The 27176-nt window shown below is 44.1% G+C and overlaps 1 protein-coding gene across 3 annotated transcripts in view; it reads right to left on the reverse strand.

Moving 5' to 3' along the window:
• Positions 1–316: 316 nt before the first annotated feature.
• The window catches only part of LOC124877784 (tetratricopeptide repeat protein 28-like), a 318485-nt gene continuing 291625 nt past the window's right edge, over positions 317–27176 (reverse strand). For 2 of the 3 annotated variants that reach the window (XM_047381287.1, XM_047381289.1), the window contains 12 exons: positions 23534–23674; positions 14461–14605; positions 14167–14346; positions 13497–14041; positions 11769–12016; positions 11550–11674; positions 11234–11465; positions 10792–10868; positions 7923–7946; positions 7044–7173; positions 2803–2910; positions 317–2664 (listed from right to left, as the gene is read on the reverse strand). In XM_047381287.1, the coding sequence (XP_047237243.1) occupies positions 1055–2664; positions 2803–2910; positions 7044–7173; positions 7923–7946; positions 10792–10868; positions 11234–11465; positions 11550–11674; positions 11769–12016; positions 13497–14041; positions 14167–14346; positions 14461–14605; positions 23534–23674 (3565 nt within the window). In that variant the 3' untranslated portion in view covers positions 317–1054. The remainder of the gene's footprint in view (positions 2665–2802; positions 2911–7043; positions 7174–7922; positions 7947–10791; positions 10869–11233; positions 11466–11549; positions 11675–11768; positions 12017–13496; positions 14042–14166; positions 14347–14460; positions 14606–23533; positions 23675–27176) is intronic. The other variant, XM_047381288.1, reaches the window with a different exon arrangement.

Raw genomic sequence — 27176 nt, forward strand, 5'->3', positions numbered from 1 at the left:
TGTTCAAAGTGTTAAACCTTCCGATGTAAACGCTTGATGGCAGATGTTACTGCCATGATGGTACAACCAGTTAATAGGTTAAAGGGACAATTATCTTTTCACATAGGGCTAGGCAGGTTTTTGCCTTAAACAAATGAAATCATCAATTAAAAAAACTGCAAACTGCATTTTGTATTTACTCAGATTACTTTGTGCATTTAAGTGACAAAAAGCAAAAAGAGAAGAAATTGTTAAGCGGAAAAATATTTTCCCACTGCACTGTATCTTTTTGTCTGTCTAGTCAACAAACCATCGCCAAGTTAGGAAGACAAGAAAGTAAACATGATGTTTTTATTGAAACAGTTTACTGATAAATGACAGATGGTTGCTGTGAAACTGCCATGTTCAATCTCAAAAAATCATGGGTTAAAAAGTCATACATGGTACTTAACACTGAATAGCAAGATAATTCATGCTTCAGAGCAGACACTCAGATCACAAAGAAATCGAGCAAAATGCCCTCTTGATTTCAATAAAAAATATTAAATTGATTTTTTTCCACTCAATCCATCTTTACAAGGTACAGATTTGTTCACTTTTTAATTATAAAAACAGTTAATACTGATTGTGAAACACAAATAAATTTACAAAACATAATAATAATAATTATATTTTTTTAATATTAACAACAATAACAAACAATAATAACAGCAATAATTAAATTTAAAAATAAAAAGTAGAATGGAGGGAAATAAGATGTGTTGCATCTTTTGCCCACACGAACAGCAAACTTTTTTTGGGGAAAAAAAATTTCAAATTGCATTTAGAGCTACCTGACACAGTTACACACAAACACAGTATCAGGTCGTTGAGTATTTCTCATTGCCATTTACAGTGTTATGGGCACAAAGACAAGACAGTCTCCAAACCATTCATTCATCTGTCTCTGCAGGAACACACAAATCAAAGAAATCTCCCAGACTGAGTCAGGCTTGATGGCCCGATGGCAGTCCTGAAAAGGTGCCCTGATCCTCTGCCATACAGGATAGTAAATTACAGAACCACTTTCAATGTTTCAGCATTTAGAAGAAGGGAAAAATCTTCCTGGTGAAAGGAATTTGTATCCGTTGCCAGCAGGCAGTCGGATAGGACGAGCACCAGGGCTGCTGCTTGTGGAAATTGTAGGCGACGGGGCAACTTTTCTGGGGTTGGAACAGTGGTGTCCATTGGAAGAATTCTTGGTACTGCCATCCAGTGACTGCAGTCCCAGCTCCCGCAGCTCCAGGCTGTCTTGGGTGTCATGAGGGGAGCAGTGGCGTGGGGAAAGGTTCAGAAGGCTCAGTACATCTCTACTGGCTGAAGCAATAGGCCCAGATGTGCTGTGGATGGCTTTGACAGGACCTAGATGTTGCTGCTGTTGAGCTGCGGCATTAGTCCAAAATGTCTTCAGGTTGTGGATAGCTTGGACTTTTTCATCAATGACGCCTCTTCTCAGCCGGTCCAGATCTGGTGCATCTGCTGATGTAGAAGAGGCAGAGCCTGTAGAGGAGTAGGACAAAGCAGGAGACGGAGCACTACCAGCTGGTGACTGGTGTCCAGAGCTGGGAGACACGTTACTGGGAGAGCGGGAAATGTGGCCGCTGTATGGAGAGCTTGGGTACTTCAGTTTGAACTGCGCGTGGCTATCCAGAATGGGTGAAGGATGGCTACCCTCTTTTTGGGAAGACTCGGAGACTGCTGGGCTGTTGTATCCAGAGCTGACCTTCTGCAGGGAAGAAGAACGGGAAGGAGGCTTGGGCTTGGGGGAAGACTGAGCTCGACCACTGGCACTGCTGTTAGGACGGCTGAATGCACTTGTTTCAGAAGAGCGGAATGTGCTGCTCCGAGCTGAAGTCGCAGCAGGACCAGTCCCGCCCTCTGCTCCAGCCCGCTGAAGACTGCTCACAGCTCGTAAGTGGCTGTGAGTTTCCTCCAGAATCTTCTGGGCCAGTTCTTGAGGATCAAGATGAACAGGTTTTTCTTCCTGAGACTTGACAGTACTGTCTGTCTCAGTACTAGACTGGTCAGATTCACCTGTATCTGAGCTGCTCACCTTACCCACTTTCTGGAACGGTGAGTTTGGGCTGGGCACCAGAGATGTTTTCACAGGAGAAGTTGGGGTGCTGACACTGCCCCGTGATGATACCGAGACAGTGTAGCCTCTCCCTGCTCCTGTGGACCCACTGACCCCTCTGCCTCCTCGGTGGTGTCGCTGACTGTGGCCTGGAGGTAAAGGCAGAGAGTCACAGTGGCTTCCCAGTGGCTCACTGCTGATAATGGAAAAGCCCTCATATTCCTCTTCATCACCTCGTGTTCCTGCCCCTGCAGCAGCAGCTCCATATGGAGATGAGCGACTGCGTGGCACATGCGGGTGTTTGTGAACATTGTAGTGTGCAGTGGCACCACCTCGCTGCCGATGACTAAGTAAATCACAGTCTGACTTGGAGGCAAAGCTCATGGAGGAGGTTACAGAGCTGAGGCTGTAGACAGAAATGGCATCTGATGCTTGATTGTCCAGGCAAGGCGGAGAGAAAGGAAGGCTAGAGTATCCCCCTGGCAATGGGTTGGACACAGACTGAGCCGAAGCTAAAGACTCAAGAGAGGATGAGCTATCGAGGCTCAGGCGCTTGGGCAGTTCTGTGGAGTCTGAAAACAAACAAAAGAGGTAATATATGCATGTGAAAACCTATTAAAACAACAGGACTGAATGAAAATTGTAACTGAGCCCAAAAACAAATTAAGGCCCTGAGGCTACAAAAAGCTGAAAAGAATAAACCAATTTACCAAACAGCGCTAGAAGAGACTGGAGGGCAAAGTGCAAGGTGCGCCGGTTAGCCAACTTGCCCGTCTTTAGCACCACTTCTTCTTGTCCTACCTCACATAAATCAAATCCTGCGCACAGAAAACAACAAAAAAATGTCAGTCAGTCAGTTTCTACCGCTTATTCCATAGTGGGTCGCGGGTGCCTATCTCCAGCAGTCTATGGGCGAAAGGCAGGGTACGCCCTGGACAAGTCGCCAGTCCATCGCAGGGCAACACACAAACAACCATGCACACACTCATTCATACACCTAAGGGCAATTTAGAGTGACCAATTAACCTAACAGGCATGTCTTTGGACTGTGGGAGGAAGCCGGAGTACCCGGTGAGAACCCACGCATGCACGGGGAGAACATGCAAACTCCATGCAGAAAGACCCCTGGTCGGGAATTGAACCCAGGACCTTCTTGCTGCAAGGCAACAGTGCTACCAACTGCGCCACCGTGCAGCCCCACAAAAAAATGTAATTTAGAAATTATTAAATGTGACTGTGACTCCCTGCATGACTGAAGCTGTAACTAGAAGGGTATTTCTACAAATTAGATAATCGTCGTCGCCGTCTTCCGCTTATCCGGGACCGGGTTGCGGGGGCAGCAGACTCAGCAGAGACGCCCAGACGTCCCTCTCCCCAGACACCTCCTCCAGCTCCTCCGGGGGCAGCCCAAGGCGTTCCCAGGCCAGCCGAGAGACATAGTCCCTCCAGCGTGTCCTGGGCCGTCCCCTGGGCCTCCTCCCGGTGGGACATGCCTCGAACACCTCCCGAGGAAGGCGTCCAGGAGGCATCCGGTATAGATGCCCGAGCCACCTCAACTGGCTCCTCTCGATGTGGAGGAGCAGCGGCTCTACTCCGAGCACCTCCCGGATGGCTGAGCTCCTCACCCTATCTCTAAGGGAGTGCCCAGCCACCCTACGGAGGAAGCTCATTTCAGCTGCTTGTATCGTTATTTCGGTCATGACCCAAAGTTCATGGCCATAGGTGAGGGTAGGAACGTAGACCGACCGGTAAATTGAGAGCTTTGCTTTTCGGCTCAGCTCTCTCTTCACCACAACGGACCGGCATAGCGCCCGATTACTGTGGAAGCCGCACCGATACGTCTGTCGATCTTCCGCTCCGCTTTTTCCCCCACTCGTGAACAAGACCCCGAGATACTTAAACTCCTCCACTTGAGGCAGGAACTCCCCCCTAATAAAGGGCCCCCGATTCCATACTCCTGGAGCATCCCCCACAGGGCATCACGAGGGACACAGTCGAATGCCTTCTCCAGGTCCACAAAACACATGTGAACCGGTTGGGCAAACTCCCATGAACCCTCGAGTACCCTGTAGAGGGTATAGAGATGGTCCAGTGTTCCATGGCCGGGACGAAAACCACACTGCTCCTCCTGAAGCTGAGGTTTGACTATCGGCCGGACTCTCCTCTCCAATACCCTGGCGTAGGCCTTACCAGGGAGGCTAAGGAGTGTGATCCCCTGTAGTTGGAACACACCCTCCGGTCCCCCTTCTTAAGAAGGGGGACCTTCTTATGAAGGGGGACCACCACCCCAGTCTGCCAGTCCAGAGGCACCGTCCCCGACCGCCACGCAATGTTGAAGAGGCGTGTCAACCATGACAGCCCAACAACATCAAGAGATTTGAGGTACTCAGGACGGATCTCATCCACCCCCGAAGCCTTGCCACCGCGGAGCTTTTTAACCACCTCGGTGACTTCAGCCTGGGTGATGAAAGAGTCCAACCCCGAGTCCCCAGCCTCTGTTTCCACCACGGAATGCGTGATGGCAGGATTGAGGAAGTCCTCGAAGTACTCCTTCCACCACCCGATAATGTCCTCAGTCGAGGTCAGCAGCCTCCCACCCCCACTATAAACAGTGTTGGCGAAGCACTGCTTCCCCCTCCTGAGGCGCCGGACGGTTTGCCAGAATCGCTTCGAGGCCAACCAGTAGTCCTTCTCCATGGCCTCACCGAACTCCTCCCAGGCCCGAGTTTTTGCCTCTGCCACAGCGCGCTTGGCCTCACGGTACCCGTCAGCCGCCTCAGGAGTCCCACAAGCCAACCACAGCCGATAGGACTCCTTCTTCAGCTTGACAGCATCCCTTACTGCCGGTGTCCACCACCGGGTTCTGGGATTGCCGCCGCGACAGGCACAGCAGACCTTACAGCCGCAGCTATGGGCAGCAGCATCGACAATAGATGCGGAGAACATGGTCCACTCGGACTCTATGTCTCCAACATCCCCCGGGATCTGGTCAAAGCTCTCCCAGAGGTGGGAGTTGAATACATCCCTGGCCGAGGGCTCCGCCAGGCGTTCCCAGCAGACCCTCACTATGCGCTTGGGCCTGCCAAGTCTGTCCGGCTTTCTCCTCCTCCAGCGGATCCAAGTCACCACCAGGTGTTGATCAGTGGACAGCTCAGCCCCTCTCTTCACTCGAGTGTCCATAACATGCGGCTGAAGGTCTGATGATATGACAACAAAGTCGATCATTGACCTCCTGCCTAGGGTGTCCTGGTGCCAAGTGCACTGATGGACACCCTTATGTTTGAACATGGTGTTCATTATGGACAATCCGTGACTAGCACAGAAGTCCAATAACAAAACACCGCTCGGATTCAGATCGGGGAGGCCATTCCTCCCAATCACGCCTCTCCAGGTGTCACTGTCGTTTCCCATGTGGGCGTTGAAGTCCCCCAGCAGAATAATGGAGTCCCCGGGAGGGTCACTATCCAGCACCCCAGACATGGACACCAAGAAGGCCGGGTACTCCGCACTACCGCTCGGCCCATAGGCCGAGACGAAAGTCAGAGACCTATCCCCAACCCGAAGGCGCAGGAAAACGACACTCTCATCCACTGGGGTAAACCCCAACACGAGACGGCTGAGCTGGGGGTCAACAAGCAAACCCACACCAGCCCGCCGCCTCTCCCCGTGGGCCATTCCAGAGTAGAAGAGAGTCCAACCCCTCTCAAGAAGATGGGTTCCAGAGCCCACGCTGTGCGTGGAGACGACCCCGACTATTTCTAGTCGATATCTCTCAACCTCCCGCACAAGCTCAGGCTCCTTCCCCCCCCAAAAAGGTGACATTCCACGTCCCTAGAGCCAGCCTAAGCATCCAGGGATCGGGCCGCTCAGGTCTCCACCTTTGTCCGCCACCCAATCCTCTTTGCACCGGTCCCTCACGGTTCCCCCTGCAGGTGGTGGGCCCACTGGGGGATGGCCTCGTGTCTCTCGTTCGGGCTTGGCCCGGCCGGGTCCCGCGAGGAGCAACCCGGCCACCAGGCACTCTCCGGCGAGTCCCGACTCCAGGCCTGGCTCCAGGGTGGGACCCCGGCTCCGCCGTACTGGGCGACGTCACGTGCCTCGACATTTTTGTCCTCATGAGGGATTCTTGAACCGCTCTTTGTCTGACCCATCACCTAGAGCCTGTTTGCCATGGGAGACCCTACCAGGGGCATTTAGGCCCCAGACAACATAGCCTCTAGGATAATTTGAGCACTCAAACCTCTCCACCACGTTAAGGTGGCGGTTCAATTAGATAATCATCAAAAAAAAATTTTTTAGAGGTAATTTTTTATAGAGGTAAATTAAGTTAAAAAATGAAAATCCTACAGAGATTATAGAGTGATATAATTCCAGTGCTTCTGTTCATTTTGATAATTATAAATTACAGCTAATGAAAACCAAACACACAGTTTCTCAGTTACATGTTACATCAGACCAATAAAAAAAAAATGTTAATACAAAAATGTTATGTTATGGTGCGTTGAGTGCTGACTTGACAGATGTCCAGCAGACAGTCACTGACCGCCTCCAAAAGAAGAGTAAATAAAATAAGGTCATTGCTTCATAGAACCAACTTCTTCAGCAAAAAAAAAAAAAAAAAATCTGCAAAAGTTTGTTTTATTTTTAGATATTTTGGTCTTAATGATTATTTTTTTCATAAACAGAATTTGGTATTTTCATCAGTTGTAGGCAATAATGATCACAATTAACAGAAATAAATGCTTTAAATGCATCACTGTGTGTGCAATCAGTGAATATAATATGAGCTTCATGTTTTGAATTACTGAAAAATATTAACTATTTTGTCCAGTTTTAGCGTGTATTTTATTTGTGTATAAATTATATCATTATTCATATAGTTCATGCAATGTGGTTCGGAAGGTACAGGAGACACAAAGAAGCAGTTTTATTTTGTTAACAGTAAACTCACCAAGAGCAGCCAGAAATTCATGGCATCCAGGCAGTCTCCATAGCTGCACACTAATGGACACCTGAATGGGCAGAAGGGAGAAATCCTGCTCTTTCTCTCCTGTCTGGAGTTGGACCAGCACCTGGTGCAGCTTGTAAACAAAGAAGACAAGACCATGAAATTAAATATAATATTTTGTACAATTACAGAATTTTATTTACTCAGTAGCTTAAATAACCTAGGTGTTTAGTTCTCCAGCTCTATACTGCTTATCATGATTTCATTCGCATTCCTTTAAGGTGATCTATTGAAGTTTCCAGAAATGACAAAATACACACATATTAATGACACTACACAAAATGAAATTCTGTTTCTTAACATATTTAAAATCCTATGTAAGAGTTAATGAGACAATAAAAAAGAAACTGCTGCAGTGAATTAGAACTCAAAGAATTGGAATTTTGTGGGAATGTTCACGTTGACTGAGAGCAGACTTGCCCGTTTTGTATGGGGATTACATACCTAACAACAGGGACAACTTTGTCAGCTTGATGTAACTTTACATCCTAGTTTAATCCCTGCAACTATCCTGAAACTTTCTTTTGACCTGTAATAATCCCAGGCTGCAAATCCTTCAGCTATAAAAATCCCCTAGTTCAAAATACAAGAATGGGAAATGCTAAAATATACATAATAAATAGTAGTTTTTCCTTCTATAGCCACAGCTAATTGTAAAATTTTCATGTAGGCTCTTTCAAAAATGTTGTTTATTTACAAAAACAAAATGTGTTTTTTTTAACATTCTTTTTATTTTTAGCAAGAAAAAATAGATAGAAAGTGGAGAAGCAGAGCAGGGTGTCAGCAGAACTGTCAGCAGAAAGTAGGTGAATGGTCACTTACCATGGCCACCATATTTTTGACAGCCTTCAAACCACAAGGTGGGTGCAGGGAAAAAAAGAATAGGTTGTTTTTTAATGCATGCACACAGTTTGCAGACAAAGGTTAAAAAGATTCAGTCATAAGAAGAAAAAAATGCAACAAGATAACAGTGTTTAGTTCAATCAGTACACATAGACCAGGTAGAGCATGTTTCATGTTTTGTCCACTAAAACTTCAAAATCACTGCCTAAATGCATGGCTTGTCATTCAAAGCACGTAATTGCTACATGTGACATGTGTACAGTAATAAACCTCTGCTGTGTAACAGTAGTTCCCTGGCATCACTGGGGTGGAAGCGAAAAATAATTTGCATTATAGTGAGCACTGCTAATTTGGCTTATGTGTAGCATTTAGATGCAGATAAGGGTACACAATGAGTTGCTATTCACACCTAAAAGACATCACCGACCCCCTCCTGGACCCCCTGCAGTTTGCCTACAGAGCCAACAGGTCTGTAGATGATGCAGTCAACCTAGCCCTTCACTTCATCCTCCGGCACCTGGACTCCACAGGAACCTACGCCAGGATCCTGTTTGTGGATTTCAGCTCTGCCTTCAACACCATCGTCCCAGCTCTGCTCCAGGAGAAGCTCTCCCAGCTGAGTGTGCCCGACTCCACCTGCAGGTGGATCACTGACTTCCTGTCTGACAGGAAGCAGCGCGTGAGGCTGGGGAAGCACGTCTCTGACTCCCTGACCATCAGCACCGGTTCCCCCCAAGGCTGTGTTCTCTCTCCTCTGCTCTTCTCCCTGTACACCAACAGCTGCACCTCCAGTCACCAGTCTGTCAAGCTTCTGAAGTTTGCGGACGACACCACCCTGATCGGACTCATCTCTGATGGTGACGAGTCCGCGTACAGATGGGAAGTGGACCATCTGTTGGACTGGTGCAGCCAGAACAGCCTTGAGCTCAACGCTCTAAAGACAGTGGAGATGGTTGTGAACTTCAGGCAGAACCCAGCCCCACCTGCCCCCATCACCCTCTGTGACTCCACAATTGACACTGTGGAATCTTTCCGCTTCCTGGGAACCATCATCTCCCAGGATCTCAAGTGGGAGCCAAACATCAGCTCCCTCATCAAGAAAGCCCAGCAGAGGATGTTCTTCCTGCGGCAGCTGAAGAAATTCAACCTGCCAAAGACTATGATGGTGCACTTCTACACAGCCATCATTGAGTCCATCCTCACCTCCTCCATCACCATCTGGTACGCCGCTGCTACAGCCAAGGATAAGGGCAGGCTGCAGCGTGTCATTCGGTCTGCTGAGAAGGTGATTGGCTGCAGTCTACTGTCGCTCCAGGAACTGTACACCTCCAGGACCCTGAAGCGGGCAGGGAAGATTCTGGCTGATCCCTCCCACCCCGGTCACAGACTCTTTGAGACTCTCCCCTCTGGCAGGAGGCTGCGGTCCATCCGGACCAAAACCTCACGCCACAAGAACAGTTTTTTCCCATCTGCCACCAGCCTGGTTAACAAAGCCCGGAAACCACCCTGACATTCCCCCTTTCCCCCACACCCCCCCTTTTTTTTGCTGACAGGACACCTGTAACCTGTAACTCTATGCGTTACATTAACGCTCAGCTTGGACTCCTGCTTTACTTGCACACTGATCACCTGCACTGTTGTATTGCTCTTGCATCTTATACTGCTCTATATTTACTCTCACTCACTTAAAACTGTGCACTTATATTTATATTATATTGTAGATATGTTTGTACTGTTTAACTTGTACTGTATTGCACCGACTACGCCAAAACAAATTCCTTGTATGTCCAAAAACGTACTTGGCAATAAAGCTTTTCTGATTCTGATTCTGATTCTGATTCTGATTCTATTAACATGAATCTATGACATAACTGTTAGGTACTTATATATATATCCCTGATACTCCAGCTGTAGTGTGTCTTGAATTTGTCCACATTTTGTCAGATTACAGCTACTTTCCAGAGATGGAAAACTTTCAACTTTTTGTCTTATCTGACCACCGCACCTTTTTCCATGAGTTTGCTGGCCCCTACCTGACTACTACAAACTACAAACTGCCCATGTTATGGCTTTCTTCTTGAAACTCTTAAATAAAGTCCAAATTTGTGAATTGTTGTGGTAGGACTACAGTGGTTCAACACTTTACAACAATTTACAACAATCTGCGATACCACCAAAGCTTGGAACTCTATTTACTAATCAAATTATCTCTGAGTTTTATTTAGGGGTATCAGAGTAAATGGTGCTGATTGATTTTTTACTAACAAAGTTATATGGTAAATGTCCTGCACTTGTATAGCACTTTATCAAGTCCCCAGAGACCCCAAAGTGCTTTATACTGCAATCAGTCATCCACTCATTCATTCACACATTCACATACTGACAGTGGTGAGCTACATTGTAGCCAGAGCTGCCCTCGGGCAGGCTAACAGAAGTGGGGCTGCCATACACAGGTGGCACTGATCCCTCTGACCACCATAGTAGGCAAGGTGGATGACGTGTCTTGCCCAAGGACACAACGACTGAGACAGACAGAACAGAGTTTTCAAACTGGCAAGCCACCTGTTACAGGATGAACCCCTACCACTGCTGCCACACTCACCCCTATTTTCCTTTCACCTCTCAATAATGCATTACTTTATGTTACTTTATGCATGTCACACAATTTCCTGATAAAAAATATGGAGGTTTGAGAGTGTAAAGTAAAAAAAAATGGAAAGGTTCAGAGAATATTAGTGCCCTTGCAAGGTACAGTTCTTCTTAACACTGTCTAATTCAAATATTGCATGTCATTTTATACCAAGATCAATTTCACATGGTACGTTTGTTTGAAGTAGCAGTCTCTTACCCGGTTGATGAGCTGCTCTCCTGCTTCTGAAGCTGTGATGAGTTTGCACAAAGCCTGGAGAGCTGGCGGCGGCAGACCTAAGGGATGGAAACAAAGGAGGCTCATTGTTATTCATTCAAGAAACAGCATTCATACCTTAAAGTAAGCAGTACTAAACAGTTGATACTTGATGTGAAATGACAGAAACATTAACTAATAGATGATATTAGTTCAAGTCAGTGAAACAAATAAATACGGTACATAAAAAAATCAGCAATAGAACTGTAAGTGCACCCAAAGAAGTTGTTTTTTTTAAGTGGTGATATTTTCAATAGGATCTTTATTTCAGCTGTAGCACCTCAAACTTTGACCAGGGAAAGTAGACAAAGAAGCTACAGAACAGATATCTTGTGACAGATTCTAAATCTGTCTGACCACTGATCTTCAACTTGTCTCCACATACCCAGTAGAGACTGTAGCGTAGTGCTGCACTGCTGGAGTCTCTCTCCTGGGTCAGCAGTGGGAAAGAAAACTGCAGCAGGAATACCGGTGCCTGCAGAGTCAAGACGAAAGCCCACAGCTGTCAGCAGGGCCTGCCACCCGGGGACGCCCCCGACCTTGTTCTCCACACTCTGCTGGGATGTATACATGGAATTACGTTGGCCATTCTGTATCCTCTGAAGAGATTTCTCCACCTGAAAGAATAACAGCAGAAATGCATTAGTGTGTTTGTGTGCTGCCGGTTGTCAGCATTTCTATAGTCTGTGATGATATCTCACCAGATGAAGTAAAACTCTCAGAGCATCACGAGCTCGATCTGGATACTGCAAAATCTCAGCCAAGGCTTGGCCAATAAGGGAAGACGGGCTGTTAAGCTTCACATCATTGCCGATCAGCATATATCCTAAAGGGAGAAGAAAGCAATAAGAACATGTCATTTTATGATTGTCATTTCTGTTTGACTACAACTGAAATAATGCATGAATAATGTCCCTGACCTGCCCAGTTGGAGGGATGAGAGTATTGTTTGCTGCTCTGCACGGTCTTCATTGCATCTGCTAGTGCTGCACTGGCCTTGGTCCCGTTGAGCAGGGCAGAGTAGAAAGCATGGACAAAAACCTTGGAGGCTGCAACGGGTACAGGCCACAAGGACACAAGAACACACTGAGCACCAGCAGCCAGGAAGGCTCTGGTTAGTCCCACAACACCATCTGCTGTCACCTTGCTGCTAGACTCCTGGTATGACCTGCAGCCACAGTAACACAGAAGAGATTTGTTGTGGGTTTTTTTGTTTAGTTTTTTTATACAACATTGCAACCAACATGCCCGCGGTTTAAAGACAGTCTTCTAACCCCTCTGATTTTTTTTATATGTTGTCATGTTACAGATAAACTTTAATCTGTTTAATTGGAATTTTATGTTTTTATCATTTTTTACAATTAAAGACCTAAAAAGTATGATATGTCTTGCATTCAGGACTTTTTACTCTCATACCTTTAATATAATTCAGTGAAACGGGGTTGCCTTAAATGTCCTAAAGCTGCCTTAAGCTTTCACTTAATACAACTATGTTTGCTGTCAGTAAATGTATGTAATTTAATCTCATTAGAAATACAGGTGTTCTGTGAAGGCTTCAGAGGTCTGTGTGAGAACCTTAGTGAAAACAAAAGAACATAGCAGACAGTGCAGAGATAATGTTCTGGAGAAGTTTAAAGCAGGGTTAGCTTTAAAGCTCCCATAAAGCACTGTTCAGTCCATGATCTGAAAATGGGAAGAGTACGGTAGAACTGCAAACCTACATGGATGTCCACTTAAACTAATATTCTCAACAAGAAGAGTAATAATCACAGAGGCTGCCAAGAGGCAATGGGAACTCTGGAGGAGCTGCAGAGATCAACAATTCAGGTGGGAGAATCACTTGACAGGAAAACTATTAGTTATACACTTCACAAGTATGGCATTTATGAAAGGGTAGCAAGAAGAAATGCATGGTGAAAGAAAGCCAAATGAAGTCCTTGCAGTCTTGCTACAGGCTGTCTAGGGGACCCAACAAACCATTCTGGTTAGATGAGACTATGACTGAACTTTTTGACCCTACATAAAATTTGCTATTTGTATAAAGAAAATAACCATGCACAACACCCTATAGAGAAACGTGGTGGTGGGGATACTTTTGTTTAACAGAGACAGGCAAGCTGTTCGAGGATGGGAAGATGAATGAAACTAAATGTAGTGTGATCCTGGAAAAAAAACTGTTGAGACTGGGGCAGAGGTTCAACTTCCAGCATTACAACCCTAAACAAACAGCCAAAGCAACAATGGAATGTGTTAGACTGGCCCAGTCAAAGCCCAGACCGAAAACCAATTAAGAATCTGTGGCAAAACTTAAAAACTGATGATCACAGATCCTGAGCTTGAGCTATGTTGCAAAAGAAATTGCAGAAACCCTTCAGCCTCTAGAGCATAGTAGTCATAGCCCAAAAGACCTGCAGCTGTAATAGTAGAACTTGTGGTACTAAAAAGTAAAAGTTATATGGTATAATGTATGTAAAGGGCAGCCTAATCATATTTCTCTTTGTAAAATGAATTATTGAAAAACATGCATTGTTTTCCACAATTATGTACTATTTTGTTTGGTTTATATTAAATAAAGGTTGTACTAGTTTTTGGGTTTAAACATAACACTTTTGCAAGGGCGTGTATGTCTCCCCAACCATTGCACCTACCCCAGCACCACCAGCTTGACAGGCAGCCTCAGGTCCAAAATATCTGCTGCTGTCAACAGAAACTCCTGCAGGGGCGGACTGTCACATATACTCTCCACATCACTGCTGTCATCCTGCATGTTGAGAGACTCTGGGATGGTGTAGCCGCTGCCAACAGAGCCCTTTCTGCCTCGACCGCTGCTGCCTCTCCTCCCGCTTGAGCCTCTGCCTATTGTTCCCACCCCAACAGTGGCACCTGTCCCACCAGGTACACATTCGGGGTTTGGAGTAAGCACCAAAGCAGCTAGTTTCCAGGAAATGTGGGTGGCAAAATGGGCACACTCAGCCTGTGTGAGGGATCCCATCACCCTCTCCTTGGTGGCAGAAGAGCCGGTAAGAGGTTGACACCCCAGCAACTCTGCAACCATAAGAGCTTCTTCCTCAGCGGTGGGCATGGGTCCCCAAAGCCAGCGGTCCATTACAGGTGAGGGCAGTCTAGGGTTTCCCACCACTGCTGCCATGGAGACACCACCACAGGGAGCTGGTCCAGTACGCCGAGAGTGAGTCTAAGAGCACAGCAACACAGTTTATGTTTCTGCACAACAATCCAAGGACAGATGCTCAGAGATGTATTAACAAGTTAAAAACATGCATCATTTTAATTTAAGTGAAATGAATGAGAGGTTGAAACCTTTGCACTGAATCCAAGGCCATGTATGGAGGGCACAGCAATGAGGCTGAAACGCTCATACAGGTATTCATTAGAGGAGCTTCCTTTTAGCAGAGCAAATGGGATAAGGTACAGCTCTCCCTCTAGAACCATCACTAGCTGTCTATGTCTGCCAACAGGCCCGCTGGAGTGCATCAGCCCCTGTCAGACAAAGGAAATGAAACAAAAATTATATAAAATAATGTCTTTCTCTTAGGCTTTCTACAGGCTTGGTTAACTCTTTAACAAACTTATAGGATGCAGGCAATGACTCACCCCCTCCATAGGTGCAATGAGTAAATCGTAAAGTGCCCGGAGTGGAGGTTTGCCAAGGTTGCTGGACCGACGAGGCAGGGATGAATTGTCATCTTTGGCAGGAGACATAGTGTTACTGAAGAGGCTGGTCATACTCTGGCAGCTCCTGCACAGACACCACAGAAAGCAACAGAGGTTTTATCTTATACATCTTACTTCAACACTGTAGGCTAAGGACAAAATATGGAAATCTCCCACCCCATGTTTTTTATATAAACTCATTTAATTCAAAGAAAGAGAACCAGACAATGTGCTTAAATGACTGAGTGGTCACACTTCTCAGACTACCTCAGAATTGTGTGCTCTATTGTGTTAGAAAGGAGGCTCCCGCTAATTGTTGAGTGTGGCTTTCGCCTTGGAACAGTGTATTAGATCTTCCACAAGGGTTCATGGGAGTTGTGCTGTCATATTTTGTGACACAGCTGATGTGGTTTTGTTGCGTCTTCAATCAATGATTCTCAACCAGAAAAAGGTGGACTACTCCCTCTGGCTTGGGGGTCACTCACTCTCCAGTGGAGGAGTTGAAATACCTTTGCATCTTGTTCACGAATGATGATACGATGAAGCGGAAGATGGATAAACAGAGTGGGGCACTAATGTGGGCACTGCTCCAGTCTGTCATGGTGAAGAAAGAGTGAAGCCAAAAGGTGATCCATCTACAGGTCCTTCTCAAAATATTAACATATTGTGATAAAGTTCATTATTTTCCATAATGTAATGATGAAAATTTAACATTCATATATTTTAGATTCATTGCACACTAACTGAAATATTTCAGGTCTTTTATAACCATTAAATGAGAAAGTATGTAGTGTGTGTATATACAGTATATACATACATATGTTGGGTCACAACACAAAACATTGAATTCTAGAGTTCCAATCACTTCCATACCTGCAAGTGTGTAAAGTTTGGTGTGGAGAAACTTGACTAGCGTTCACAGAGACCTGACCTCAACTTTTTGAACACCTTTGGCATGAAATAAAGCAGAGGCTGCAATTCTGATTTTTACATGTAAGTCTGAACACACTCCTAAACCTTGTGGAAGATGTTTGCAGAATAGTTAAGCTTGCTAATGCAGGGAAGGTAGGTCCATCAACAAATTGGACCTTATAGATTGAGAATAGGATGTTAGAATAGGATGTTAGGTGCATGCACACACGCACACACACACACACACACACACACACATACACACACATACAGGTCCTTCTCAAAATATTAGCATATTGTGATAAAGTTCATTATTTTCCATAATGTAATGATGAAAATTTAACATTCATATATTTTAGATTCATTGCACACTAACTGAAATATTTCAGGTCTTTTATTGTCTTAATACGGATGATTTTGGCATACAGCTCATGAAAACCCAAAATTCCTGTCTCACAAAATTAGCATATTTCATCTGACCAATAAAAGAAAAGTGTTTTTAATACAAAAAACGTCAACCTTCAAATAATCATGTACAGTTATGCACTCAATACTTGGTCGGGAATCCTTTTGCAGAAATGACTGCTTCAATGCGGCGTGGCATGGAGGCAATCAGCCTGTGGCACTGCTGAGGTCTTATGGAGGCCCAGGATGCTTCAATAGCGGCCTTTAGCTCATCCAGAGTGTTGGGTCTTGAGTCTCTCAACGTTCTCTTCACAATATCCCACAGATTCTCTATGGGGTTCAGGTCAGGAGAGTTGGCAGGCCAATTGAGCACAGTGATACCATGGTCAGTAAACCATTTACCAGTGGTTTTGGCACTGTGAGCAGGTGCCAGGTCGTGCTGAAAAATGAAATCTTCATCTCCATAAAGCTTTTCAGCAGATGGAAGCATGAAGTGCTCCAAAATCTCCTGATAGCTAGCTGCATTGACCCTGCCCTTGATAAAACACAGTGGACCAACACCAGCAGCTGACACGGCACCCCAGACCATCACTGACTTCTGGCATTTTGGCATTTCCTTCTCCCCAGTCTTCCTCCAGATTCTGGCACCTTGATTTCCGAATGACATGCAGAATTGGCTTTCATCCGAAAAAAGTACTTTGGACCACTGAGCAACAGTCCAGTGCTGCTTCTCTGTAGCCCAGGTCAGGCGCTTCTGCCGCTGTTTCTGGTTCAAAAGTGGCTTGACCTGGGGAATGCGGCACCTGTAGCCCATTTCCTGCACACGCCTGTGCACGGTGGCTCTGGATGTTTCTACTCCAGACTCAGTCCACTGCTTCCGCAGGTCTCCCAAGGTCTGGAATTGGCCCTTCTCCACAATCTTCCTCAATGTCCGGTCACCTCTTCTCGTTGTGCAGCGTTTTCTGCCACACTTTTTCCTTCCCACAGACTTCCCACTGAGGTGCCTTGATACAGCACTCAGGGAACAGCCAATTCGTTCAGAAATTACTTTCTGTGTCTTACCCTCTTGCTTGAGGGTGTCAATAGTGGCCTTCTGGACAGCAGTCAGGTCGGCAGTCTTACCCATGATTGGGGTTTTGAGTGATGAACCAGGCTGGGAGTTTTAAAGGCCTCAGGAATCTTTTGCAGGTGTTTAGAGTTAACTCGTTGATTCAGATGATTAGGTTCATAGCTCGTTTAGAGACCCTTTTAATGATATGCTAATTTTGTGAGATAGGAATTTTGGGTTTTCATGAGCTGTATGCCAAAATCATCCGTATTAAGACAATAAAAGACCTGAAATATTTCAGTTAGTGTGCAATCTAAAATATATGAATGTTAAATTTTCATCATTACATTATGGAAAATAATGAACTTTATCACAATATGCTAATATTTTGAGAAGGACCTGTAAGTTCTGCTCTTTACCTGTAGTCACAAAATACTGATTATGACCGAAAGAATGACGTCTTAGATACAAGCGGCTGAAATGAACTTCCTCTGTACAACTGCTGGGCTCAGCCTTAGAGAGCTCAAAGTAAAACCATTGTTTCTCTGCATCAAAGCTAGTCAGTCAGTCAGTCAGGTGGTTCTGGCATCTGCTCAGGATCCCTCCTGAGTGCTTCCCTCTTCAAGCTCTCTTCTACTGAGAGGAAACCCTGGGGTCAGACCCAGAACTTCCCTCCTAGATAATATATATACATATATATATATATATATATATATACATATATATATATATATATATATATATATATATATATATATGTATATATATTATTTTTATTTTTATTTTTTTTCATGATGTGGTCTCACATAATCCAAACACAATGGCTGGATTGAATGAAGGATATATGTTTTTTAAGTCACATACTGATGTTTTTTTTTTTTTAATAGAAATTGAAACATTAAAGTTGACTCAGACTGGCAAGATTGAAACATTCTATCAAATTCCAGAAAGAAAACACCCCCTAATGTGCCAAGACTCAACCATGTAGAACAAGCTCAATAATTTGGTATTTAAATTGCTGAGTACTTGCTGCACTCAGTACCTATTTTTTCTTTACCATCATGTCTCTTTATGATTGCTTGCCTATTTATGTGTAAAAAGATGCTTGAAATAGCTGTGATTAGAAGATCAAGCCAACTCTCGAAAGCATAAATTAGATGTGTTTTAATGCTTCTAGCAAGATCCAGGTTCAGCAAATCTTGATGCATGATATACTGTATGTGAACCTCACTGAAGTCATGATGCAATTATAAGAGGCTCCACTAGATGGTAACATTGCACTTCTGTGGTACTTGAAAATTAGAACACCCGACCTTGTAGTCGAGTCCTCACATAAGCCATATGCAATAAAGAGCACTGTTAATCTCATCATATATAGTTTTTTTTATGTCCAGTCAAATCCCAGAGCCATACATTTAATCGGCGGCCATAATTTAAATAAAATAGTTTAGAGTTCCTTCTTTTGAGGCATATCTGTGGTGTCACAGAAACAGTCCCGAGCTTAGCCACAACAACACCCAGCGTATTGAGAGCCGTGTTAATGGTGGTCCTGGGGTTAAAAAAACCTTTGCTTGCCCTGTGGGTCCAAGGTTTATGTCTGAACTTGTCACTGCACTCCATCTGCTCCACTAGAGCTAGAGGTTTCTCCGGACCCCTGCCAACAGACATCTATCCTGCCCTTCTGGTAGTCTCGGGCCACAGGCCTCCCTCTAGCTTCTGTCTCTACTCTGTCTCTCTCCCAGGCCTTGGCATGAGTCTCCATGGGAAAGCAAAACAATAATCTGTTACCCTGACAGGAGGAATGAAAGAGGAGGCAAGGTAGAAGCCAAGAGAGGGTGTAGAGTGCAGAGCAATGCAGTGAATGTAAAAGACAGCAGACAGTGAGGGTGAACGTGAAGACGTCATTCACTGGTTGTCTTCTTCAGTCACAGTAGAGTGATCAAAAGGCTAAAAATGTCAACAAGTACATAATTGTACACACTGACCTATTTTCATACTCACAAAATAAAACAATGGGCTTTTTCTTTACTAAATGATCCCTTTAAAGCAGGCTTCATATTTTATCTGGGGTTACAGCCTTTTTACTGACAGCTTCATCAAGATCATCAAACAATCTCATTATGTGTTGACTGTTCATAATGACCTAATGGTTTACACACTGATCGGATTAGACAGAGACTTTCATCATCACCTTCCCATACTAATCCTGTCAAGCTTCTCTGTAAAGATTAGAGATAAAAGAGAGAAACTGACAAATCTTTTTATCCTCACTGTATTATTCCTGAGCCAATGCTAATATAATGGTATTCATTAAGAATTATTATACAGATCCATCTAGAAATCATCTGGTGACTGGAGTCTGCTGATTTGTCATTTGTCTGGAACCGATTGGTAATCAGCTGGTGAGGAGCTAAAAATCCTATCTTTTTTCCAGATTAATGAACACACAACATAAAAAGATGCCACAACACTTTTTAGTGTGGAAGCTGCTACTGAGGAAATAAAATGAATCTACTTTCAGTATTGGTGAGATTTAAAAAAAAAAAAACGAATCAGAGGATGCACAAAAAGTATAAGAAGCCTCTAGAATGGAAACTGTATTTTCTACAGAGGCATTCCCACTGCTGATTTATGGCGTTACTTCACCATAACTTCAGCAGCTAACAAAATTCGAAGCTCTGTGGGTTTGTTTTATCCTTTCCAGGAGTCCAAATCTGACTACCATGCATACATGACTATGCTGGTGTCCATGGCACAACGTTGACGTTGTTCATCTCTTACCTGACTGACAGAACCTTTTCTTTCATGTTCATTGGCTTTTCCTCCTCTACTGCTCCTCCTTCATGTGGGGTGCCACAAGGTTCCATTTTAGGCCTTCTGCTTTTATCCTTATATACGTAGCCACTTGGATCGATCATAAACCGGCACAATGTCAAACTTCATTGATATGCAGAGGATTTGTAGATCTATTTAGTGTTAAGGCCAGGATGTAGTAATCCACCACACGATCTATTTGACTGCATTTCTGTAATGGGTGCCAGAACTTCTTATTTGATGACAAAGCTGCCATCAACTTTGGAGTTCTGACTGCTAAATTCAGCGACTGTGCCAAAAACCTAAAGGTCATATCAACAATTTGAAATGCAAATCGCCGACCCCCTCCTGGACCCCCTGCAGTTTGCCTACAGAGCCAACAGGTCTGTAGATGATGCAGTCAACCTAGCCCTTCACTTCATCCTCCGGCACCTGGACTCCACAGGAACCTATGCCAGGATGCTGTTTGTGGATTTCAGCTCTGCCTTCAACACCATCGTCCCAGCTCTGCTCCAGGAGAAGCTCTCCCAGCTGAGTGTGCCCGACTCCACCTGCAGGTGGATCACTGACTTCCTGTCTGACAGGAAGCAGCGCGTGAGGCTGGGGAAGCACGTCTCTGACTCCCTGACCATCAGCACCGGTTCCCCCCAAGGCTGTGTTCTCTCTCCTCTGCTCTTCTCCCTGTACACCAACAGCTGCACCTCCAGTCACCAGTCTGTCAAGCTTCTGAAGTTTGCGGACGACACCACCCTGATCGGACTCATCTCTGATGGTGACGAGTCCGCGTACAGATGGGAAGTGGACCATCTGTTGGACTGGTGCAGCCAGAACAGCCTTGAGCTCAACGCTCTAAAGACAGTGGAGATGGTTGTGGACTTCAGGCAGAACCCAGCCCCACCTGCCCCCATCACCCTCTGTGACTCCACAATTGACACTGTGGAATCTTTCCGCTTCCTGGGAACCATCATCTCCCAGGATCTCAAGTGGGAGCCAAACATCAGCTCCCTCATCAAGAAAGCCCAGCAGAGGATGTTCTTCCTGCGGCAGCTGAAGAAATTCAACCTGCCAAAGACTATGATGGTGCACTTCTACACAGCCATCATTGAGTCCATCCTCACCTCCTCCATCACCATCTGGTACGCCGCTGCTACAGCCAAGGATAAGGGCAGGCTGCAGCGTGTCATTCGGTCTGCTGAGAAGGTGATTGGCTGCAGTCTACTGTCGCTCCAGGAACTGTACACCTCCAGGACCCTGAAGCGGGCAGGGAAGATTCTGGCTGATCCCTCCCACCCTGGTCACAGACTCTTTGAGACTCTCCCCTCTGGCAGGAGGCTGCGGTCCATCCGGACCAAAACCTCACGCCACAAGAACAGTTTTTTCCCATCTGCCACCAGCCTGGTTAACAAAGCCCGGAAACCACCCTGACATTCCCCCTTTCCCCCACACCCCCCCTTTTTTTGCTGACAGGACACCTGTAACTCTATGCGTTACATTAACGCTCAGCTTGGACTCCTGCTTACTTGCACTGCTTTACTTGCACAATGATCACCTGCACTGTTGTATTGCTCTTGCATCTTATACTGCTCTATATTTACTCTCACTCACTTAAAACTGTGCACTTATATTTATATTATATTGTAGATATGTTTGTACTGTTTAACTTGTACTGTATTGCACCGACTATGCCAAAACAAATTCCTTGTATGTCCAAAAACGTACTTGGCAATAAAGCTTTTCTGATTCTGATTCTGATTCTGATTCTCTGTAGTTCAGTTTGGCTTTCATCATCTAAACTGCCACGAAGCTCGTCTTTTCGCACCCCCGAGACAGGAAAACATTTTCTATTCGCATCAGTTCCTTGAGGTCAGACACTCATAGGTTGGGGTGGCCAAACTTTTTCTGTTGCCACACCTCGACTCAGGAATAAGCTTCCACAAGATCTTTGATCTCTAACTAAACATGGCCTTTTTAAATCAAAGCGTGAGACTTTTTAGTCAGACTGGCTTTTAATACTTACGATGTGGTGGAACAACTGGTTTTATCTACCTTGTTTTATCTATTTTGTTTTATTGACCTTTATTTTTATCCTGGTTTTTTATGATTTCTTTTATCTCTCTGTGCTTTTTGACCTACTGATTTTATTAAGTAATGTGGTCACTAATATTGTGGATGTGAAAAGGGCTATACAAATAAATAATTGATTGATTGATTGATGGATTTATGTAGTAACTGTCATGGAACAAAGTGGATTAGTAAACACTACCAAGATTTTAGCAAACAGATAGTTAAGGTAAGGGTCTTCTTGCTTTACAAGTAACCCACACAAAGACTGATGACTGCAGCTAGTAATGATAACTGCACTAACAGTGCTTATTGCCCTAAACACTTATATAAGATCCAACTCTGTAATCATTTTGTCTTCCTTTTGAGTTAATACTAGATTCCTGTTTAACTGCTGAGCTGCATAACAGCGACTACCTTCTCTCACACAGTGTGACCTTGCCTCAGCTCTTAATACATATAAATAATGACTGATCACAACTGGAAAGCTGCCTAAGGCTCCTGTAAAGCCAGAATAAATGAATGAATGATTTAACAATCTAACAGTAATTTCAATTCAATTCAATTCAAAGATACTTTATTGATACCCAAGGGGAAATTAGAATTCCAGTACAACCCATCCAAACATACATCATAAATCAGAGCTTCTCCTCTCAAATATGAAGATAAACACAGCTGTTATATTGAAATTATTTTGTAGGAAAAAAGTAATATCTACTAATATGGTACACATTGCATTTTCAGGTGTACACAAAAAAGTCAATTATCTGTATGCAAAGGGATAATGGAGTTATGCAGTAAGGGAGGACTTTTTGGTAGATTTTAGGTGATAGTTAATAGGAGAATCAGTTTTGTTATATTATACACATTTTATTGTTAAAACAGCTACAGTTTCAATTTATGCAGAATGTTGAAACAATATTTTATTGCTATTTAGAGTTCATCAAGAATCGTAATCTACAAAAATCAGAAATCGACCAACGTGAGAACAAAAAAAAGAGCAAAGGCGAAGAAAGTCCATGAAAGCCCACTAATGATGTGAAGACAAACCTCAAGAAAAAGGTGTGTAAGAGTTTCCTTTATTTTCTTTTGTTTTTATATTGTGATAGAAGACAGACTCCGTAACATGTTCAGCTTTTGATTCAACATTTTTTGAGGCCTGAAAGAAAGAGAGGATTATTACCAGCAGCCCATTAAAGGGGCTTAATGAGCACAGAGACTCAATTAAGCTGAAATTACCCCCTCATCAAAAAGCAGCTCAATTGTGGACTTGGACAGGAAAATATGACCCAGACATACACACAAACGCACACACACATGCACTTTCACCTTATATACCTATCAGTGCAATGTATAGGAATAGTTTGGATTTTGCTGATAAATCACATGCTGAACAGGGCAGTGATGGACATTTAATAAATCTGCAGAACAAACTGGCCTCACTGGTGTCTGGGAAAAAGACACATACGCAAGTGTGTGCACACAGATGAACATCCACACACACAGCTCCATCAGAGGAGCGAGTTGATAAGGGGTTTAGCAGCTTGGCTCTACTCCGTCTATTTAATAAGGAGGATTCACATGCTGCCTCTGAGCTGGCGAGACAATGGCAAAAAGAGTCCTTTCACAGATGAGCCACAATACCCATGAATCTCCTTACCCAAGCACATATTTTTTAATCTTTTTGTTTTGTGAAAAGGAGGTTTTAAGTAGAATTTGGCGATTAAGTTGGAGAGTGAAGGAACGTTCTGGTGATGTGCAACCATCCCCTACCTGTTGAACAGGTTGTTTCTCGACACCATGCGCAGGAAGCCTGTCGGATCAGTGACCGAGTTGAGCTTATTGTTGAGTTCTTCAAACTGTTGGTCCAAAAAATCTCCCGCCTCACTCTCTGTCTCACTGCTTGAACACCCTCTGATGGAGACAGAAAGAGATGAAGTCGGACATATTCTCAACCATAAAAATATTGGCGGAATGAAAGAATGCCTCTCGAGTACAGCAGGCGATACAGAGACTTACATTGTTTCTTCATTGTCAAATAAACTCCACATACTCCTGATCCGCCATAAATACACACTATTCAACCCACACACTTGGCCCAATTTCCCAGCCTTGAGTCGACACCCCGACGATAAGCACAGTTAAATCCTTTCATTATAATGCTGGTAATGCTGATCTAGTCTTTGGGGAGTCAGCAACCCCCACCCGACTCTTCTTACCCGGCGCCACTCCCTCCACTATTTCAGTCTTTATGTTTTAATCTTTTCTCTGATGCACCAAGATTTAAAACATGCAAAATGTCAGCTTTTAACTCTTCTTACACACTCAGAGGCGAACTTTCCCACAAGAACTTGAAAATACAAAAAAAAAAAACACATTCTTTGTGGACAAGTTAAGCTTTTTCAAGTATCTATGCTTCTTTTGGCGACATCATGAATAGCAGGCATCCACTTTGCAATAGTTTTTTATGAGGTCATTCAAACATATAGCCTTGATTTTTTGAGATCCTAAGAATACGATATTAATACATACATATCCAACTCTAAACATCTGTTTAGTCGATCAACACAGGATATACTGTTGGGCCAGAATTATTCATTCAGTTATTATTCATGCTCATGGCAGATTCAGATTCAATGTATTTTCTTTTTAATTGACCAACATCTTTCTTCTGACTGGAAAGATAAAAATATGTGCTAAAATGTTACACATCATCATTTCAGCAAAAGAAAACAATTTCTATGTTGGACATACATTTTATATAAAAGATCATGTCCATACCAATTATTCATATCATTTGTCAATTTACAGTCTGTAATAAAATTCAAGGGTCTACACCATTGTGGACAGCTATTTTCATCAGCTCAACAGGTGAAAACCAGCGGCTCTCTGCAGTTTGTTTGTGGTAACTCGTGTCAAACACTGAGTATTATGGCTGCACACAACATAGGAAAGTTCTACAAAGCCTTACCAAAATATTTCCAGTAGCTGCAGTACAAAGTCAGTCAGTCATTTTCTACCACTTATTCCATAGTGGGTCGTGGGGGAGCTGGTGCCTATCTCCAGCTGCCTATGGGCAAGAGGCAGGGTACACCCTGGACAGGTCGCCAGTCCATCACAGGGCAACACATAAACAACCACGCACACACTCATTCATACACCTAAGGGCAATTTAGAGTGACCAATTAACCTAACAGGCATGTCTTTGGACTGTGGGAGGATGCCGGAGTACCTGGTGAGAACCCACACATGCATCCACAGGGAGAACATGCAAACTCCATGCAGAAAGACCCCCGGCCAGGAATCAAACCCAGGACCTTCTTGCTGCAAGGCAACAGTGCTACCAACTGTGCCACCGTGCAGCCCGCAGTACAAAGTATTATTCAAAAATACTAGATGAACCACAATGTGAAAAATCTTAGAGGAAGTGAACAGGAAGTCAAAAGTGACACCTGCACCTGCAGGGCTGATGGTGATGAGAGGCAAAAAAGAATCCAAGCATCACCACCAAGGCCATCCCGAAGAACAAGGGCAATGCAAGCGGCAACATGTCAAGGTGGACAGGCAAATAAACCCTGCACGCTGCTGGATTCCATGGATGCAGACCAAGGAAGAACCTGAATAAGGCACACAAAAGCCTGCCTGGCATTTGTACAATACTGTCTGGGCAAACTGGAATGACTTCTGTTATTGTGTTTTGTGGTAGAGTAGCAGAATCCATTTATTATTGGCTGTAATGAGCATCACATTGAAGCTATTTGACAGACCAACAATGAGATTTTATGCCAAAACTGTTCATTCTTACCTCCCTTTGTCAGTTCTTGTTTTGCACACATTCTCTCACCACTTCACTTCCACCTCATTCATTTTAGTCTCCAGTCATTTCAGAGTGCTGCAGCCTCTTTGTCTGCACTCCAGATAGTGAATGGGCTGGTAAGTGGTGCCATATTGCGCCCATCCAGGCGCAGTGGTGTGTACACAAATTCTCTTTGGAGTAGTAAATGAGCCCATAATGGTGCGGGAGGGGCAAGCTGCCATGGTATCTGAGACAGGCGCTGGGCACACCAGCTGGCCACTATGGATCAAATACCAACTAGAGAAATGTCAGAAAGGATGTCAGTGGGCTATTTTAACTTTCACTCCCACGCTGCATCTTCCATCGATTTCAGAGTCCCTCTGGCTGTATCCCATGTTGAGTTAGGTCTTTATTTACCAACCCTGGCTTCTTTGAATCTCCCCATTGATTTTATCGCTTCTTCTCAATCTTCTACTCCTTCTGATTCCCTGAGTAACCCCCTTTGCCTTTTACTTCACTTCCAATACACTATTTGACAGGTGGACTCACCATCCCTGGCAATATTAGGAGCCATTATTCCATCTCATTTATTTCATCGGAGCAGAGAGGGGACTTACTCAGGCAGGTGGTGGGGGGCCTGTCATCCAAGGGTTCAGTGGGGCAGAATAATGCTCTTTACACACAGAAGCATGATAAAATGACCATTCAGCTAACTCTGGGAATAAAAATGTTAAGTCTTGGCAACAGCTTAGACAGAAAATCATTTAGTTTTACTCTTTCCATCTAAAGGTAGGCAGCATGTTAATCTGTGATTCGTACTCTATTTAATTCGATTTTCTGTCGATACGCTGAGGAGAGTTACAATCAATTCATGCCTGTATTTTTCAAAACGTAATAGCTGGTATAGCAATGTATGAAAGTTTTATATGCATTTATAATAGTGAAGAGCGTAGGATTTAAACACAATGTGCACACTGCATCATAATTTACTGCATGTCATGAATTTTGTGCATGGTTGTCAGAAATCACCTGAATATAGTTTTAACAGCACACATTTTCTTAAATTTACAGTAATTTCTTTTAGGTTGTATAGCATTTTTTATCTTTTTACAGTGCTTGCCGTATTATGGTAACAATGTTTTGTTTCTCTGCAAAAAGAAGCAATTAAGCAGAGAAATAGACACTAGGAAGCCTGACAAATATACCACAGGTCACGTCTCCTAAAACAGAAGCATTGACAGGCGACAGAAAGGTTTTTATTCAACCTACAGGTTTGTCATCTTGTGGAGAGTTTGAAACCTGTTTGGATCATGTGTTCAGAGACAGTGGGTGTTTTCAGTTTTGGCATTGTAAAGAGTTATTATGAAATTAAACTGACAATCTGAGGACTCAAACCAAGTATAAAGTATGGTTTGTCACCAACATGTTGTTTTTTTGGTGGGAGGAGGGACTGGTGCACTTTCCCAAAATAGATTCAAAATAGGTTTCATGGGCAAATAATATTTTGTGGATATGTGAAAACCAAATAAAAAGACATCAGCCAGGAAGGTGAAGTTTGTCAGAAAACGGGTTTTCTAAATGAACAATGATCCTAAGCTTACTGCCAAATTAGTTAGAAAA

This window comes from Girardinichthys multiradiatus, chromosome 12 (genome assembly GCF_021462225.1).
Source record: "Girardinichthys multiradiatus isolate DD_20200921_A chromosome 12, DD_fGirMul_XY1, whole genome shotgun sequence".
NCBI classification, from domain to species: domain Eukaryota; kingdom Metazoa; phylum Chordata; class Actinopteri; order Cyprinodontiformes; family Goodeidae; genus Girardinichthys; species Girardinichthys multiradiatus.